The 17858-nt window shown below is 46.1% G+C and overlaps 1 protein-coding gene across 1 annotated transcript; it reads left to right on the forward strand.

Annotated features, from left to right (window-relative positions):
* Positions 1-4963: 4963 nt before the first annotated feature.
* Positions 4964-10081, forward strand: HHEX (hematopoietically expressed homeobox; the record flags this gene model as incomplete). The annotated part of the gene is made up of 4 exons (XM_080693898.1): positions 4964-5324; positions 7243-7421; positions 7567-7617; positions 9860-10081. 4 exons carry the CDS (start codon positions 4964-4966, stop codon positions 10079-10081), a joined length of 813 nt encoding a protein of 270 aa, XP_080550024.1.
* Between the last annotated feature and the right edge of the window lie 7777 nt (positions 10082-17858).

Consider the following 17858-nt stretch of genomic DNA (forward strand, 5'->3'; position numbering starts at 1 on the left):
GATGCACATTACAGTGCTATGCAGTTGCCCCCGTTCTTCAGGGTTCTGATGCCATTCATGATGTGAGTGAGGTATTTCTGGTTGATCAGATTAGCATTTTATAAGTTGGTAAAGCACTAAAAACACTCATTGGATTTCGTCAAATATTAAGTGAAATATAACAAAATGAATTGGTATGATGTAATACATTGTCATTACAACAATTAAAGGGGATAAAACTTGTAGTATAAGTAAAAAGTTGAACTAAGTTGTTATAACAAAATCCATTGACGCTTTCAAGCTATAGCTAATTTGACATTTTACCTCGATGTATATTTAATTATTAAAAATAAACTGCAAAAAGTTTACCTAAGTTCCTACTTGATAAACTAGAGGTGGGAATTCCCCACCTTTCCTTCCTTCGAAATTTGGTCTCTTACACAATAGCAATGACTAAAATAAATGGTGCCAAATTTTTGGAGTCTTGTTTAATTCGGTATATAATTAAAATCTCATGTAGCTTTATTGGTTTTAGTATCCAGCAGAGAAAAAATATTGAAACTCCGAGAGTTTTTGAATTAAATAGCTACAACAGTTTTGTTTTATTAGTTCTGACTGTGTGAAAAAAATCATAAGGACAACTTTGGAAAAATCTAGTTCTTTTAGAGCCCCAAATGACTTTTAAAACAATAAAACAAACTATAAAACCTACACAAGTGATATTAAAAATTATGTAGTTCAATAAATGTGACATTCACAAATGTGGTTGTAATTTTTTTTAACTACAGCAAAGTGAACATGGATCTGACGATTGGATTTAGGAAAGGTAGTGTTATATAGCTTAAAAGAATTAAGCCCTTCGGTTTGCTGGTGAGGATTATGTAGCTGAGATGGAATGTTACGCCAATGCCTTTCAAGATCTCCATCCTTTTCCCAGGGCCTAGGCTTTCCATCAAAGAAAGGAATGATGCTTCCTTTATTAGTAATTATTTAATAATTCTATATTAGTGATTATTCCTTTAGCATTTTAAGGTTCTTTTTTAACATTTGTAGATCGAGGTCTTTTGGGCTGGTGGTAGAATAAACTAGTATCATAAATTCACAGTACTTTGGAAGATGGAGAATGAGGGCTGGCTAGTGATCTCTGTAAAGGCATTAAATGAACTGGTATAATCATCACAGTAACTTGCTGGGTGGAAGGAGGTACATGCCTGTCATCCAGGATTTGGGAGGCTGAGACAGGATGGTTGCAGGCTGGAGGCGAGGGCATGGTAGCTTAAGGACACCCTGTTAGATAGATTTGTGGCACTCAGGATTGAACCCAGGAACATTCTACCTCTGAGCTAGACCTCAGCCCTATTTTATTTTTTATTTTGCAACAGGGTCTCACTAAATTGCAGAGGCTGGCCTAGAACCTGTGATCTTTCTGTCTCAGCCTCCCAAGTACTGGGGTTATAGGCATGTACCTGGCAGGGAGACCTTGTTTCAAAAAAAAAAAAAAAAAAAAAAGTACAGCTCAGTGCTAGAAGGCCCTGGGTTCAATCCCCAATCCTGACAGACGAACACCAAAAAAATCATGCTCATTTTTCCCAGTTTTTATATTGAAAACTTTCAAACTTACAGAAAAGCTAAAACTAGAGTAACCACCAACACCTGTATTCTCCTCACCTAAAGCCACCAAATAATAATTATATATGTGTGTATATATATATATATATATATATATATATGCTTTTATTGGTGCATTACGGTCTCACATCATAAGGTAGTTCCCATTGATAGTGACCCACACGCACACAGCACCCGGCTGGCTTCCCACCCTTCCCCACACAGGATACTGAGATTGGCATTGCTATCCTCACAGAGGTGCATAATGTCCATGGAAGCAATTCCTTCGCTGATCTTCCCTCTCCCTTCCCCCAGGCATATCCCTGGCTCCGCCGGAGTCTCTCCTCCATTATCTGGAGTCCTTCTGGTACCCCAGTTACTCCCTGGATTCCCCACATGAGAGAAAATAATTGTCTACACTTTGCTTATATCCTTTATGTATACATTTATGTATAGATTTAGATATGTACATATATATATGTGTGTGTACACATATGTAAGCATATTGATATATTTGGAAGTTGCAAATATCATGACCCCTGACCCCTAAATAGTTTGCATCTCTCAAAATTAAGAACACTTTTCAATATAACTCACAATAGCAATATCACACGTAAGAGAACATTAATAATGTTATCTAACAAAATTTATTATTTTTATCTCTCGTAATATTCATTTCCCCCCATAATATCTTTCTATAGTATGTATGTATCTATATGTGTGTGTTACTGGGGCTTGAACCCAGGGGCATTCTATCTCCAAGCTATACTCCCAGTCCTTTTTTAGTTACTGGGGATTGAACCTAGGGGCATTCTACCTCTGAGTGACACCCCCAGCCCTATTTTTTATTTTGAAACAGGGTCTCACTGAGTCGCAAAGGGCTTCAATAAGTAGTAGCCAAGGCTGTCTGTGAACTATGATTCTCCCTGTCTCAGCCTCCCGAATGCTGGGATTACGAATGTGCACCAGCACGCCCGCCTGTTTTTTGTTTGTTTTGCGGGTCTGGGGATGATTGAACCCGGGGAAATTCTACCCCCAGCTACACTTCCTGCCCTATTTTTTATTCTTTATTTTGAAACAGGGCCTCACTAAGTTGCGGAGGGCCTCACAAAGTGGCTGAGGCTGTCCGCTAACTGTGATCCTCCAGTCTCAGCCTCCCAAATGCTGGGATTAAAAGCGAGCCATCACGCCCCGCTGTTTGTCTTAAAACAATGTCTAGCTAGGTTACTGAGAGTCTCACTAGGTTGCTGAGGCTGTCCTCGAACCTATGCTCCTCCTGTTTGACTCCCAGGTGCCAGAATTACAGGTGTGTGCCACCACACCCAGCTCTTTTTATAGTTTTTCTAAAACCCAGAATCCAATCAGCTGGGGTGACACTATGAGACCCTGAATAGAGATGGAGATGAAACTCATCTTCAATATTTCAACCATTCGTTGTGATGTCCAATGATGATTCCTTCTTAAATGAATTACTACATTTTCCAATTTTGTCAAATTTTCTACATGTATTACCTGGGCTTCTTCCAGTTTCCCACCCACCACCTCTTTCTCTCTCTGACTTGAAGCCTTACTATGGACTCATGAATTCTTACACCTATTAGAATCTATATTTTTGGAGCCTAAATCTTCCCATGTTTGGCCAACAGGAACCCCTTCAAGGAAGCCTGTTTCCTTTCCTTGGTTTCTGGCACAAGAAATCTATGAGCTCCCTAGACCTAGAATCGGCAACTTCTCTAAGGACTTGTACAATGAATGGGTCACACACACATAAGGTTCAAGTCCCCAGATATTCTAAGGTGGACATTTTCCTTTCACCAGCTTCCCTCTCCTCGGGGACGACCCGATGTTACTAATTTTCTGTTACCCTTTCGGAGATAGTTTACATAATTAGAGATTTGTAAGTCTCTAACTTAGGAGATTTCATTCTTACCCACTCTTGTGTTAACTCGATGGATCTCTGGGTTAAACTCTTTGGGTTTGTCTGTACTTGTAGCTCCTGTCTGTCCTTAGATGCTGAAAGCTTCCTAAGACCCCTTCCCCAAACGATTAGGAAACTTTCGGCCAAACCCCAAAAGTTTCAGATGAGAAAGGCCCAGGGTGGAATGTCCATAGTTGCACTAGCTAATAACAGCCGTACGCTGTTCGGTGGACTTGAAATTAAGTTAGTCTCCTCACCCCAGGCTTGTTGGCACCTACTCTTCTTTCAAACCTCACTTTGGTGGGGAAGCCTTAACGCTCCCGCCATCCATTCATTCCCCCCACCATCATCTGGGTGATGTCCCTCGTTATAAGGTTCCAGATTATGGTGCGCGCCTCCTTCCCAGCTCACAAATATTGCTGGATAAATTTATTTCCTGCCTCCACGAAGACAGGCATCTGTCTTGTTCACAGCTGGCTCGCCGTAGCCGCTCAACAAAGTGTGCAAAGCGAAACTGCAACCCAGGCCGCGCGGCTCGCTGTCCACTCTTCCTACGTCGATCCCATGGCAGTTGGAGAAACGGTGTGAATCCGTACATTTAAAACCCTCCTCGGTCGAGAGAGCTGAGGGGTCTTTCTATTTCCACGCCTCCTAGAGAACCTGAGCAGAAACCAGCTTCACCGCGAGGTGTGACGACCGCGGGAGGGCAGTCAATCAAGAAAATGCCCCTTGGCCCCAGAGGCGAGCGGAGGCGCGCTGGGCAGCGCCCGGCGTCAATAGGAAACACGTGCGGGGACGGGACGGGGCGGGACGGGGCGGCCCCCGGAGTCTCCCCCGTCGCCGTCGCCCTCGGACCTCCTCTCGCGTCCCGCCGGGAGCAACTTCCTCCAGCATCCCCGGGAAGTGGCTGAGTCCCGGGGCGCCCAAAGAAGCGCGCAGCCGCGGCGCTGAGTCCGGACCCCCGAAGCCCGGGCGTCCGCCGCCCGCAGCGGCCGCGCTCGGGGCTCTCCTCCCCCCGGGAAGAAGGCGCGCGCGGTCTCCTCCAGCTCGGAGCCGGGGAGGCGCCGGGGCCCCCGCTATTCCCGGGGCGCGCCTCGCGGGCCGGCGGAGGGAGGCGCGGTCCTGCCGCCGCCTGGCGAGCGCGGGCCTGGACGGCGCCCCTGGGCAGGGGGCGCTGCGCCCTCTCCCCGCGCGCACGCGGCGCGGCCGAGCCCCGGCGGCTTGGGGGCGCCCGGGCGCGGGGTCCCCCGAGCCTGCGCGCCCCGGGGGCGGGGAGCGGGCCCGGGGGCGGGGCGGGCGGCGGCTCCGGGTGCCCGCGCCATTGGCCGCAGCCCCGGGCGGCAGGAAGGGGCCCGCGAGCGGCCCCACCCCGCGGCCGGCGGAGCCTATCGCCCGGAGCGCGGGCGCCGATAAATGGAGCGCGGCGCGCGGGCGGCGGGCGCAGCTCCCGGCCGAGCCATGCAGTTCCCGCACCCCGGGCCCGCGCCGGCCGCCGTGGGGGCGCCGCTGTACGCGCCCACGCCGCTGCTGCAGCCCGCGCACCCGACGCCCTTCTACATCGAGGACATCCTGGGCCGCGGGCCCGCCGCGCCCGCGCCCGCGCCCGCGCTGCCGTCCCCCAACTCCTCCTTCACCAGCCTGGTGCCCCCCTACCGCGCCCCGGTGTACGAGCCCACGCCCGTGCACCCCGCCTTCGCGCCCCACTCGGCCGCCGCGCTGGCCGCCGCCTACGGCCCCGCCGGCTTCGGGGGCCCGCTCTACCCCTTCCCGCGGACCGTGAGCGACTACACGCACGCCCTGCTCCGCCACGACCCCCTGGGTAAGGCGGCCGGGCCGGCCGGGGCGGGGAGGCGCCGCCCGGCAGGTGGCGGAGGATGGGGACCCCCCCCCCCCGCGATGGAAAGCGCCGGCCCCGCCGGCGGGAGAGCGGCCCCTGGCGGGAGGGCGGCGCGGCGGGCGGCGCACGGGCCCCGATCGGCCGCCCCGCACCTCGCGGACGGCGGGCCGGGCCCCGGGAAGAGGGCGCCGGGGAGCCCGGGCCGAGCGGCCGCGTCCGGGCGGTTACGGGGCTGGACGTGGTTCAACAGGCTTGTGTAGTGAAAGAGCCTGACCCTTTCCGTTCATACAGGAAATCTTGAGTTCTCGATAGGAGTAAATCTGGGTTCAGAAGCTGTTAAGTGTTTTCCTGGCTGCATGAAGCAGACCCTTCCCCCGGAGCAGTGCACGCTGCTGATTATTTTATCGACATCCTCAATACAGACAAATTCAGGAAACACTCCACTTCTGATAGCCAGGATCCGTTTTTCTGATATTGTTCATTTCCTCTGTGTGGGATGTGACTTTATGGCAGCTAAAATAACCAGTTGCTTCCTTTTTTTCTCCCTCTCCCCCCCCCGCCCCCTCCCGAGGCTGTTTTGCACCAGTCTGAAGCCTGACGCAAGCAAAAAATCTCGAAAAAACAATGCCAGCTTTCAAAGCAAACGTTTAAGCGCAGGCTTGCAGACGCACGGCCTGACGGACGGACTGACACCTCTTTGGAATAAGAAGGTGCAGACCCTTGGGCGCCGGTTAGGAAAAACAGCGACGACACACTGGGCCCATAGAATGTGCAGGGCTTATCCCCCTCAGTCCGCTGCCCCAGAACTAAGCCACAGGTGACTGGGCTCAGGGCGGCCCTTGGCGCCTGTGGGGTCTAAGCCCTAGAGCAAACAGGGCGTCTCCCTCGGCGCTACCCGGACTTTAAAACAACTCTCTATTATTGGCAGCTTCAATAGGTCTAAGTACAATTAACATTTTAATTAACATTTTAGTGTCGGCATTGTCTTCGCCGCCTCTGGTACTACAGTCTTCCACCTTTTTGACCATTAGGGAGCTTTAAGATGTGTATGCCACCGTTTTTACAAAAGCCTATTATATTTGTAGTTTTTAAATTCTAGCCTTCAGGGCTGGCCCGGGAGCTGGACGCCCAGCCGCAGGCCAGGGGGTGAACGTTTTCACAGAGCGCGCCCTGGGTTTCCTTGGGTTACTGCTGGGACCGCGCAGGAGGAAGCAAAGGGTTTTTTGAGATAGACCAACAGGAAACACATTGACGGAAATGTTGCCATAGCGCATGGGGTGGCTTTAACTGGCCGCCCCCAGGGCCGGGTGTGAAATCAGAGGGCCCTCAGGCCAGGATTGGAAGCTCTGCGGGCCTCTCGAGGCGCTTCCCAACCTAGCCAGGCCTTGGGTGGTGTAACAGCCCCGCTCCTCCCCAAAGACACACACACTTGGGGTATTTGGAAATTGCCGTTCTTTAAGGGAGAGGACTTAGGGGTGCAAACAGTTGTGCATAAATTTTATATCGACTGGTGAAAGCAGGTTCTGGTGTTTTAAGCCCAGCCTGTAGTACGCATTCTTTTGGGAATAAAAGATTTGTGTGTTTGTGTCTAGCTCTAGGGGTATATGTGTGTACAATATATATGTGTGTGTACAATATATATATATATGTGTGTGTAATATATATATGTATGTGTATATATATATGTATGTATATATATATATATTTATGAGATGTGTGTGCCTTTGGGTATGTATTTGTACTGGGATGGTGCTGGGCCGGCTTGAAGGTGTCTGGTTGGATGGCCTACTGCATCTCCTCTCCAATTTTATCACCCACTCTCTGGGCCAGGCAGGTCTAGGTCGGGGCTGGCTAGGCGGACCTCAGGGCCTTTGCTAACCACTGCTTTTCTTGCCTGCAGGCAAACCCTTGCTCTGGGGCCCCTTCTTGCAGAGGCCTCTGCACAAAAGGAAAGGAGGCCAGGTGAGATTTTCCAACGACCAGACCATCGAGCTGGAGAAGAAGTTCGAGACTCAGAAATACCTCTCCCCACCAGAGCGCAAGCGTTTGGCCAAGATGCTTCAGCTCAGCGAGAGACAGGTAAGCGCAACCTGGCGTCCCCGCTCCTCTGAGAGAGTGGCAGGTTCAGCTCCCGGAGGGCTGGTTTCCTCCAGAGTCCCGGTCCTCCCCTCCCCAGACCCCTTGGAATTCTGAGCTCTTGACAAGTTTTGTCTCTGTCCTGTAGGTCAAAACCTGGTTTCAGAATCGACGTGCCAAATGGAGAAGACTAAAACAGGTATCGACATGATTCCGTTTCTATGGAAATGAATATTTGTAGCATGTTATCAATGCGAGGCCTGTTATGGGTTGTATGCAAAAGTCATTTGAGAGACTATTTAACCTCTTCACCTTGATTAAAAAGGCAAATAATGCTGCTGAAATGCAGGATGAGTTGGTCAGGTGGCAGTAATGCTAAAAGCACCTAATGCAGGTCCTCTATCAATTATGCTGGGGTTTTCACACACTGGCTAGTAAACCGCCCAGCTAATTGTTTTATAAACCCCATATGTTGTTTATCTAATTAACGCAGGAAAGATAAAGTAATTGACAGTAAAAGACTTAAGCAGTTATCTTTGGGAGAAAATTGTTTCTTTTATTTACACAGCCATAATAAAACCAGGCAGAACTTAAGGGTAAATATAAGGACACAAACACTTTAAGTCTTGTTTGCACTGTTTTTAGAAGAATTAAATATCAAAGAGTTTAAAAATTATTTGTCATTTAGTGCTAGCTTTTAAAATGAATATAAAACATGTAAGAAAATATCCAGGCCTATTTGGAAAGTAGCTCAAACTTTCTAACAGTGTCTTTTGATGACCTTGTTATGCAACTTGTGATAAAAAGTAAACGCTAATTCAGTTTTTAAAGAAATTCTATTGACTTAAAGCTAACGGTTTGTTTTTGATGTCCTAATTCTGATGTTTCCAAAGTTATCTAGTAATTGCTGAATTGTTTGTCAATGTATATACATTTCTAAATAACAAATACAATATTTTGAAACAATAATGAGTGGGGAAATTTCACGTATTTTTAAGTTTATTAAACATTACTTTTTTATTAAAAATAAGATACTGTTCCAAAGAACATTTTGAAACAGCAAATAAGATTTATGAAATTTTATTATTTTAATATGATTTAAATATTTGCAGATTTCCTTTCAGTCTCTGAGCTTATTACATGAATGAATATATTATTTTGTAGTCTTTTTTTTAACTTTTGGTAGTCCTGGTGATTGATTGAACCCAGGGGCATTCTACCTCTGAGCTACCCCCCCCCATTTTATTTTTTTATTTTGAAACATAGTCCTACTATGTTTCAAATAGTGGAGGGCCTCACCACTAAATTCCTGAGGCCATGAACCTGTGATCCTCCTGTTTTCGGCCTCCCAAGTACTGGGATTATAAAAGTGCACCACCATGCTCAGCTTAGTGTTGTGTTTTAAAAAAAACTTAGCAGTCTATCATAGTTTCTATGTAGTATTTGTGCCCATTTTAGACAAGCGTAGTGTGGAAAGCTCACTGATTTATTTAGTTCTCCTTCAAAGGCTTGACCGGTTTACCAGGGACTTTTTTTCTTTTGGAGGTATTCATGATTGAACTCAGGGGCTTTCTACCACTGAGCTGCATCCTCAGTCCTTTTTACTTTTTCTAATTTTGAGACAGGGTCTTGCCAAATTGCCCAGGATGCCCTAGAACTTGTGACCTGACTACCTCGCCTTTTTTAGCCACCAGGGACTTTAAAACTAGTAATTTCCTTGTAATAAGGGAATGTTTTTCAGAAATTTGCCTCAGATTTTAAGCAAATTTTTGTTAATTACCTCCCTTCTTAGTTGGTGACATTCTTCCAGTTCTGCATTTTTTCCTTTGCCATGATTTTCTGACTTGATACATAGTTATATATGTAGGTATTCATAAATTTACTCCAGAAAATGAAAAAGGATCCAGTGCAATAATTTTGAAAATTTCTTAATTTATTATATACCTGGTTTTTTTGTGTTTTTTGAGGGGTGCTGGGGATGGAACCTGGAGCTTGTAGATGCTATATGCTTAGCCCTCACCATTCTGATATTTAAAAATGTCTAAAAGACCCTGTTAGTTGGCAGGGTTTAACTATTTAAAAGAGGAAGCTAATATGCAGCTGTTGTGATCTGAGTTCTCCCTCCCCAAAACTTATAAGAATATTGAGACCCTGGGTAAGGGCTGGTGTTAACTGTTTAATTGGTATAATACCTTACCTTATATTCTGGACTAGTTCTTACCTGGCAAAAGTGTAATATTTCTCTGACGTGATGAACTTTGCTTTCTACTTCTTTCAAATAAAAAATGAATCACAAGTATGCATTTTTTGAATAAAAAGATTAACACTGAAGATATTTGGTTAGATAAAATATTAAAAGCATGGTGCAGGATGAAAACCAAATTTTGATTTTTATCTCTTCTCCATATTTCATGATCCTACCAATTTCTGCTTTTCCTCAGGAGAATCCTCAAAGCAATAACAAAGATGAACTAGAAAGTGTGGATAATCCCTGTGACCAGAGAAAAGACTTACCCAGTGAACAGAATACGGGCACTTCTTTAGAGAGCTCTCAGTGCTCGCCCTCCGCTGCCTCCCAGGAAGACCTCGACTCGGAGATTTCTGAGGATTCTGACCAGGAAGTGGACATTGAGGGTGATAAAGGCTATTTTAACGCTGGATGATGATTGCTGGCATCGGCACGTTCAAAAACTGGACTGGGGAGTGCTATCCCGCCACAGAAAATCTTCACGGAAGAATTGGAAAGTTGTCAGAGAAAGAGAAATCAGTTCTCTGGTGTTCTGGAAACCTGAAATAGTTGGTGCACTGACTAATTAACAAACCTACATTGAAGCCTTAATTTTGATTTAACAAATGGTATATGTACTGATTTTAGGTTGTTTTTGATAAAGTGACTAGATTTGCCCCCCCCTTTTTTTAAAAAAGTAAATTGACATTTCTATTTATAAAAAGTAATTTTGAGCTTTTGTTAATTTTTAAGTTATAACTGTAAAGGTTTTAATAGACTCTCCTTGAATGACTTTTCTATAATCTGTATCTCCATCCACCTTAAATGATAAAGCAAAGGGGCACCCAGATCCACAGGCATGCCTTGGAAAGGGGGCCCACGTTTCAGGCATCCTTGGAATTCTATGAAAGGGAACTTCCTTACTTTTCTATGACATTCTGAGGCTGCTGACTTAAATCCAAAGCCTCTCTTTTGGTCTCAGACATGTGGATACACCTCTTGAAGGCTTGTTTCGAACTGTCACTCAGCACCTGTTTGACCCAGGTGTGAGGGGATCGTCTGGTCCTACAGGCAGAGAAACTGACTCCTCAGTGACTAATCACCGACGAACTACAAGTTGACGGTGAGTTAAGTGTAAGTAGATTGTAGATACTGTATTTCATATCAAACAGTGTCAATAAAGTGTGTATATAGAATTGTTCACTGTTAAAAAACAAAACATGGCCAAAATGGTGTGTTCTTTTTAAAGACTGACTTGTCTGTAAAATTCATCCAGGGGCGTCTGACCTTTTCAGACATCCCATTCTTTGGTTAACAAACAAATTCAAACACACTTCCTTTTTCCAAGCTCCTGGTTGCCAAGCTTGCCCGGGTCTTTGCTCCTGGCGTGTGGGGAGCACAGCGGGCGGACTTGCTGGGACGAGTTTGGGGAGGGAACTGGGGTTGGCTCCGAGAGGACTCGGCCCACAGACCCCCGACTGGGGCAGGTGGGAGGAGTGCAGGGCCATCGATCAGCTGCTGTTGGGGCTGGCAGAGCCTCTGTCCTTGACCCGTGTGAGTCAACACTGTCATCTCGGTGGCTGGGGGAGCTCCGAGGCTTCTGAATGCCCCGCAGGCGGGCTTGGGCTCCTGGACAGCCTGGCCGGCTCCATCCCTACAGTTTGGCAGGTGCAGCGGAATTAGCATTTCTACTCCAGCTGCTGCGGCCAAAGAAACTGCACTTAGACGCTCCTAGTGTGGATGGAGACTCCAGTGAGACAAGCGCTCATTTCTCAAGTCCTGCTAGGTCTGGAGTGGGGACTGAGTCGGGGAAGGGAGAGGGAGAGAGAATCCAGGGGCAACAGAGGTTTGCTGGCAGGTTTGCTAGGGGAGGGGAGCCGAATGCAGAGCCATCGTGGGATGGCAAGAATGGAAGTGGGGAGGCTCTGGGTACCTGCCTAACCCAGACATCACGTCTCTGACATTACAAGGAAACCAAGCCGGAGACCTGTGGGGCAGAGTCCCATAAATCTCGCCCTAGCTCTGGCGGCTACAGAGCCCTCTCATTGTGGCCCTGGAATGCCCCTATTCCTGGCCTGTCTGATGTATAGACACTCTGTGGAAGGCAGTGAAAAAGTCGCTGGGGCTTGGTGGCCCACATCTGTAATCTCAGTACTCAGGAGGCTGAGACTACAGGATCACAGGTTCAAGATCAGCCTCAGCAACCTTGTGAGACCCTGTTTCAAAACAGAAAATTAAAAAGGGGCGGGGGGATGTAGCTTAGAGGTAGGACATCTCTGGGTTCAATTCCCAGTGAGACACACACATATCACTCTTGGGAGTGATGTCACACCAACCTCTTGGGAGGTTGTCACATCCTGCCTCCTTTGATTCCAAGAAGGCCCCTGGAGTTGCAGGTGTATTTGGTTTCTGAGAAAATGGGTCCTCCTGGTCCTTTAGCACAGAGGTGTGGATAGGCATGGAAGCTGGAAGAATACTGTGGAGTATTCATCTATAAAACCAGGATGGTGTAATGAATGTACATGACCCCTTCTAGCTCCCTAATTCCCACTTCAGTCCAGGCTCTCTTTCCGTTCCCCTAGTCCCCAGGACTCCTCAGCACTAGAAGAGTCATACAGTGGGAAGTTTTCCTTTCCACCAGAGCAGGCTCCGAGCTCCAGACTCTGCCTAATAGAAATCAAGGTTTCAAAGGTCACAATCTTGTCTGAAAATGGGACTGTCAGATTTTGGGGAAATGGGAAGCTTGTGGGCCTAGTAACTGAATTAAAGTCATCCTGAAATCTGTGTGTATGTGTGTTTCTCTACTGGAGATAACCCCTGGTTAATGTTTATTCTTAGGAGTAACTGTATCATGACTATTCAGTAGAGAAACACCAGCATATGTATTGATCGAGGCTAGCAGAGTGGAGGAGTGAAGTCTTGTTTTAAAGTAGACCATTCGCCGAGACCAGGGCAGTTTCCACTTGAAAGCTCACTCTAGCTCCCTTCCGGTTGCTCCTGTTTGAAATCTGAATATGCCCTCAAGAACCACGAGTGTGTTCGTTGAAGGGAGTACAGTATTCCCAGGACATGGGCTGGTGTTCACGCCTCTAAAGGCCCCACTGCAGACTGCCAGTGAATATTTACAAATTCTTCTTACAATCCAGGCATTTTTCATTTGTTTGTCTTCTGGCTATTTCATGTTGAAGCAGCATGTATGACCTTTACAACACAGCTCCTGTCTTGTTTTTTAACTCTTTTATCAGGAGATTCAACTTGAAAACGGTTATCATTTAGCAGAAAGACAAACAGAAAAGCACATTTTTGTAAGCAAAACGTTAATGATTGGAAGAATTGCCCTAATTTCACCATGACAGTGTGTGATTAATCCCCCAGGTCATGTACGTATACTTTCAGTTATTCAGTCCGTCGCTCTTTGATATCCAGAAACCTTTCTGACTTAATAGGATATTGATTTTGCTGGATGATGTACTTTGACTCTTCAAACAACATCACTTTTAAGGATGACTAGCCTGTTGTGTACTATTTTATTTAGAGAACTATTGCATAAGGTTTCTTTTGCATCTTTTTATGGTTTTCTCAGGGTGAAAGCTGATAAGACATCTTGTGGGAAAAGAGGAAACCATCTCTGATAGTGAAAGTACCTATTCTCTTTCAACATTTTTAACAAGTGTTTTGTTTGTGGCTTTATTACTGTGAGTATTCATCTTAGTTAATGGGGTCTGGACAGGGCCTCAAGAAAACTTGAGTATTTGGACTTGGGGAAATGCCCTTTGCTGGAGACAGAACCCAAACTACCATTCCAGTTATACTGCCCTGCGGAAGATGACATGAACTCAGAAACTCACCCTTCTGATGTATCTTTAAAATCTAATAATTAATGATCCTTGAAACCTGTGATTGGAAGTGATATTTATTTGCCTATGGATAACATGTTACAGAATGTGGAAAGCCAAACAGTCAGCTGGGATGCTTCTAAATGTTCAAGAGTTTGTTATCTTGTAGTCAAAATTATCACAGGTTAGCCTGGTGTAGTGACACACACCTGTAACCCTACTACTTGGGAGGCTGTGGATTGCACATTTGAGGCCAGCCTCAGCAATTTAGCAAGACCCTCAGCAACTTGATAAGACCTTGTTTCAAAAAAAAAAAAAAAATAGGGCTGGGGTGTAACTCAGAGGTAGAGTGCGGCTGGGTTCAATCTAGTAACACACACACACACACACACACTGTCACATACACATTAAAACAGGTTGTACTAACATTTACTTTTCATCCCACTGAGTTTTATGAAATCAAAGCTGAGCCGGGCGTGGTGGCGCACGCTTGTAATCCCAGTATTTGGGAGGCTTAGACAGGAGGATCACGCAGGTTCGAAGCCAGCCTCAGCTACTTAGTGAGGCTCTCAGCAACTTAGTGAGACCCTGTTTCCAAATAAAATATAAAATAGGTCTGGGAGTGTATTCCGTAGGTAGAAAAGCTCCTGGGTTCCACCCCCAGAGCCCCCACACACCAAAAAAAAAAAAAAAAAAAAAGAAAGAAAGAAAAAAAAAAGAAAAAAAAAAAGCTGGGCTCTGAAAGTTTAATTTTTGTCCATTGATCCATTTCGGGGACTTGTTGAATCCATATGAGAAGCACTTTGTAGATTTTTTTCACCTACCCAAGTTTCTGAGCTCCAATGTCTATGGAACCGCAGCTATTCCTTCAGATGTGATTTTAGGACAGCCCCCCCCACCCCCCCCGCACACGTGGTAGAAAAGAGCCAGGGTAGCAGTAAGGCAGATGAGTTCCTGGCACCCACCCTTCTGGGGGGCATTGAATTCTCAGCCTCTGTAGAGTGGGGGCGGCTCACCTGGAGTACACCTCAGCCGGTGTCAGGGGGCCAGTGTCAGCTGGGAAGCCCCATGCCCTTCTTTAGGATGCTCTTTGATTCACAGCTGCAGGCGGGAAACCTCTTCTGAAGTCGGGTGTACACAGCTCTCTCTAGACAATGGAGAGGGCTGTGGGGAAGGAGGCCTTGGAGCTGGCAAAGGCATTTCCTGTCTGTTGAGGGTCTTGACTTTGGAGCACCCGGCAGTGGTGGACACTGTGAGGTTTTTGAGGCGAAAGAACATTTTCCCGTGTAGCTGCTTAAAGAAGATGATGATGAAGGGCGGGAAAAGGGTCATTGCTAACTTTCATGAGATTTTCCATATGAAAGCCAATGGGGTGGCTTCCCACTTTAAAAAGCGTTGTTTAGCTGGGTGTGGTGGCGCACATTTGTAATTCCAGTACTTGGTGCAATTTAATGAGGCCCTGTTTCAAAATAAAAGTAAAATCAGGCTGGGGGTGCAGGAGGCAGAATACTCCTGGGTTCTATTTCCTGACCCCCCCCCCCATTTTATTACTCTCTAAAGACACATTGGTGAAAGGTCCCCTTCCCATATTCATACTTTTTTTTTTTTTTTTTTTTTTGGTTTATGTAGCACTGGAGATTGAACCCAGGGGCATTCTACCTCTGAGCTACACTCCTAGCCCTATTTTATTTTTATTTGGAAACAGGGTCTTGCTAGGTTGATGAGAATCTCACTACTTGCTGAGACTGTCCTTGAACCTGTGCTCCTTCTGTCTCAGCTTCCCAAGTAATGGGATTACAAACACACCACACCTGGCATAAATACTGTATAGAGAAATACCAGTTAAATTTGTCTTAACCCTGTTTATATTTTTCTTTTATCGTTTCCTCCCCTCCCCTTCCTTTTTTCTTTCCTTCCTTCCTCCATACCCCCTATCTCTTTCTTTCTTGTGCCAGGGATGGGACCCAGGGGCATTCTACCTCTGAGCTACACCCTCAGCCTTTTTTTTTTTTTTTTCAGGTACTGGGGATTAAACCCAGAGGCATTCTACCTCTGACCTACACCCCCCCAGACCGATTTTATTTCTTATTTGGAAACAGGGTCTCACTAGGTTGCTGACAGCCTCACTACTTGCTGAGGTTGTCCTTGAATTGGGATCCTCCTGTCTCAGCCTCCCAAGTACCAGGATTACAAGCATGCACCACCACACCTAGCTCCCCAACCCTATTTTTAAATTTATTTTTTATTTTGAAACAGACAGGCGATCCTCCTGTCTCAGCCTCCCAAGTCCAGGGATTACAAGTGTGTATCACCATGCTCTTTTCTAGTACAATGACGCCCTTCCTCTCCTCTCCATTTTTCGTCAAAGTTTTAGAATTTAGATTTTTGGATAAGGGATTTAGGATGTACATTCTTCCCCTGTGGCCACCCAGGCCTCTTTGCCACCCTGCTTTTGTGTTGGCAGCTTCCTCTGTCTGGAACTTTCTTTCTGTAGATAACCTCCTGTTTCTCTCCTTCACGTCCCTCAGGCCTGGCCTTCCCTACCCATCCTATGTACAATCACCAACCCCTCTTCCCTATCCCTTCCCGTTAGTTACCCTTCTTAATTCACTTAGCCCGATTGGATATGTTGTTTTTACTGATTTATTTGCTGTGTCTCCTCACGGATAATGCTGTAATCACAAGGTCTCCATCTGTCTTGTTCACAGCTCCATACCACCAGCCTGACGCAATAGGAGATAGGAGATGGTTAATTGAATCAACATATGGTAAACACTTTTTTTTTTGGTACTAGGAATTGAACCCATTCTACTTTCAAGCCACACCCCCAGTCTTTTTATTTTTTATATTTTTATTTTGAAACATGGTATTGCTAAGTAGCTGAGGTTGGCCTAGAGCCTGTGATCCTTTTGTCTCAGCCTCCCAAGTACTGGGTTACAGGCATGCGCCACTGTGCCTGCTAGCACTTAGCACTTGCTTTTTTCTTTTCTTTTCTTCTTGTTTCTTTACATTTCTCCTCTCTCTCTCTCTCTCTCTCTCTCTCTCTCTCTCTCTCTCTCTCTCTCTCTCTCTCTTGCGGTACTGGGGATGGAACCCCGGGGCATTCTACCCTCAAACACCCCCAGCCCTATTTTTTATTCTTTATTTTGAAACAGGGTTTCACTGACTTGCAAAGGGCCTAAGTACCTGAGGCTGTCTGTGAACCACGATCCTCCTGTCTCAGCCTCCCAAATGCTGGGATTACAAGCGTGCGCCACCACACCCACCTCTGCTAGCAATTTCTATGTATTGAACATGTAGTTTTTTACATTCTTTATAGCATTATTTCCTCACAACAATCCTACAAAGATGTTTTTATCAGCCTCATTTTCTAGATAAGGAAACTGCCGTGGAAAAGTCAAGCCCAAGATGGGCACTTCCTCTCTTAGTCTTTCGCACCCTTGAAAAGTCAAGGAGGCCTTCTAATTATAAGAAGAGAGTGGATATTTTTTGGTTCATCTTATTTAATCTTTTGCCTTAGTTCAAGTCTAGCATTCAATCCGGAAGGGATTGCAATATAAATTGGGGAAAAGAAACTTTTTTTGTGTGTGTATGGAGCTGGGGATTGAATCCTACCTCCAAGTGACCCCTCTCCACCCCTCCTCCCCAGCATTCTTTTTATTTTTATTTATTTATTTATTTATTATTTATTTATTTATTTATTTATTTATTTATTTTTTGAAACAGGATCTCACTAGGTTACTAAATTGCTGAGGCTGTCCTGGAGCCTGTGATCCTCTCATCTCAGCCTCCCAAGTACTGGGATTACAGGTGTGCACCACCCTTGGCTGGAGAGCAACTTTTCTGGAGATAGCACACCATTCTCTTACACTGGGAAGGCAAGCCATCTGAGAGACCACTTCCTTCTTAATTTCTGGGGAAACGAAAATAACAAAACTCACATTATATTTTTCGAAGCATTAAGAAAAGAAAGTCTGCCTCTGGTTCCCATTCTTTGCCGTTCCCACTGCACACACTCTTTAGTACCCTGTTTACTTTGTCCGACTCAGAACACAGCTCGACTGTTAGGACTGTTAGGTCACCAGCATCTAGCGCTGCAGTGAGCTTAAAAAAAATACTACACTATAAGCCGGGCGCGGTGGCGCACGCTTGCAATCCCCGCGCTTGGGAGGCAGAGACAGGAGGATCGCGCAGGTTCGAAGCCAGCTGCGCGCGCTGGTTTAGGAGACCCTGTTTCCAAATAAAAAGGTAAAAATAGGTCTGGGAGTATAGCCCGGAGGTAGAAAGGCTTCCAGGAACCCCAGTGCCACCAAAAAACAAAACAAAACAAAAAACCGACACTATAGAATGAAAGTGAAAGCCCTCTCCAGCAGAGAG

Source organism: Muscardinus avellanarius (assembly GCF_963383645.1).
Source record: "Muscardinus avellanarius genome assembly, chromosome: 4".
Lineage (NCBI taxonomy): Eukaryota > Metazoa > Chordata > Mammalia > Rodentia > Gliridae > Muscardinus > Muscardinus avellanarius.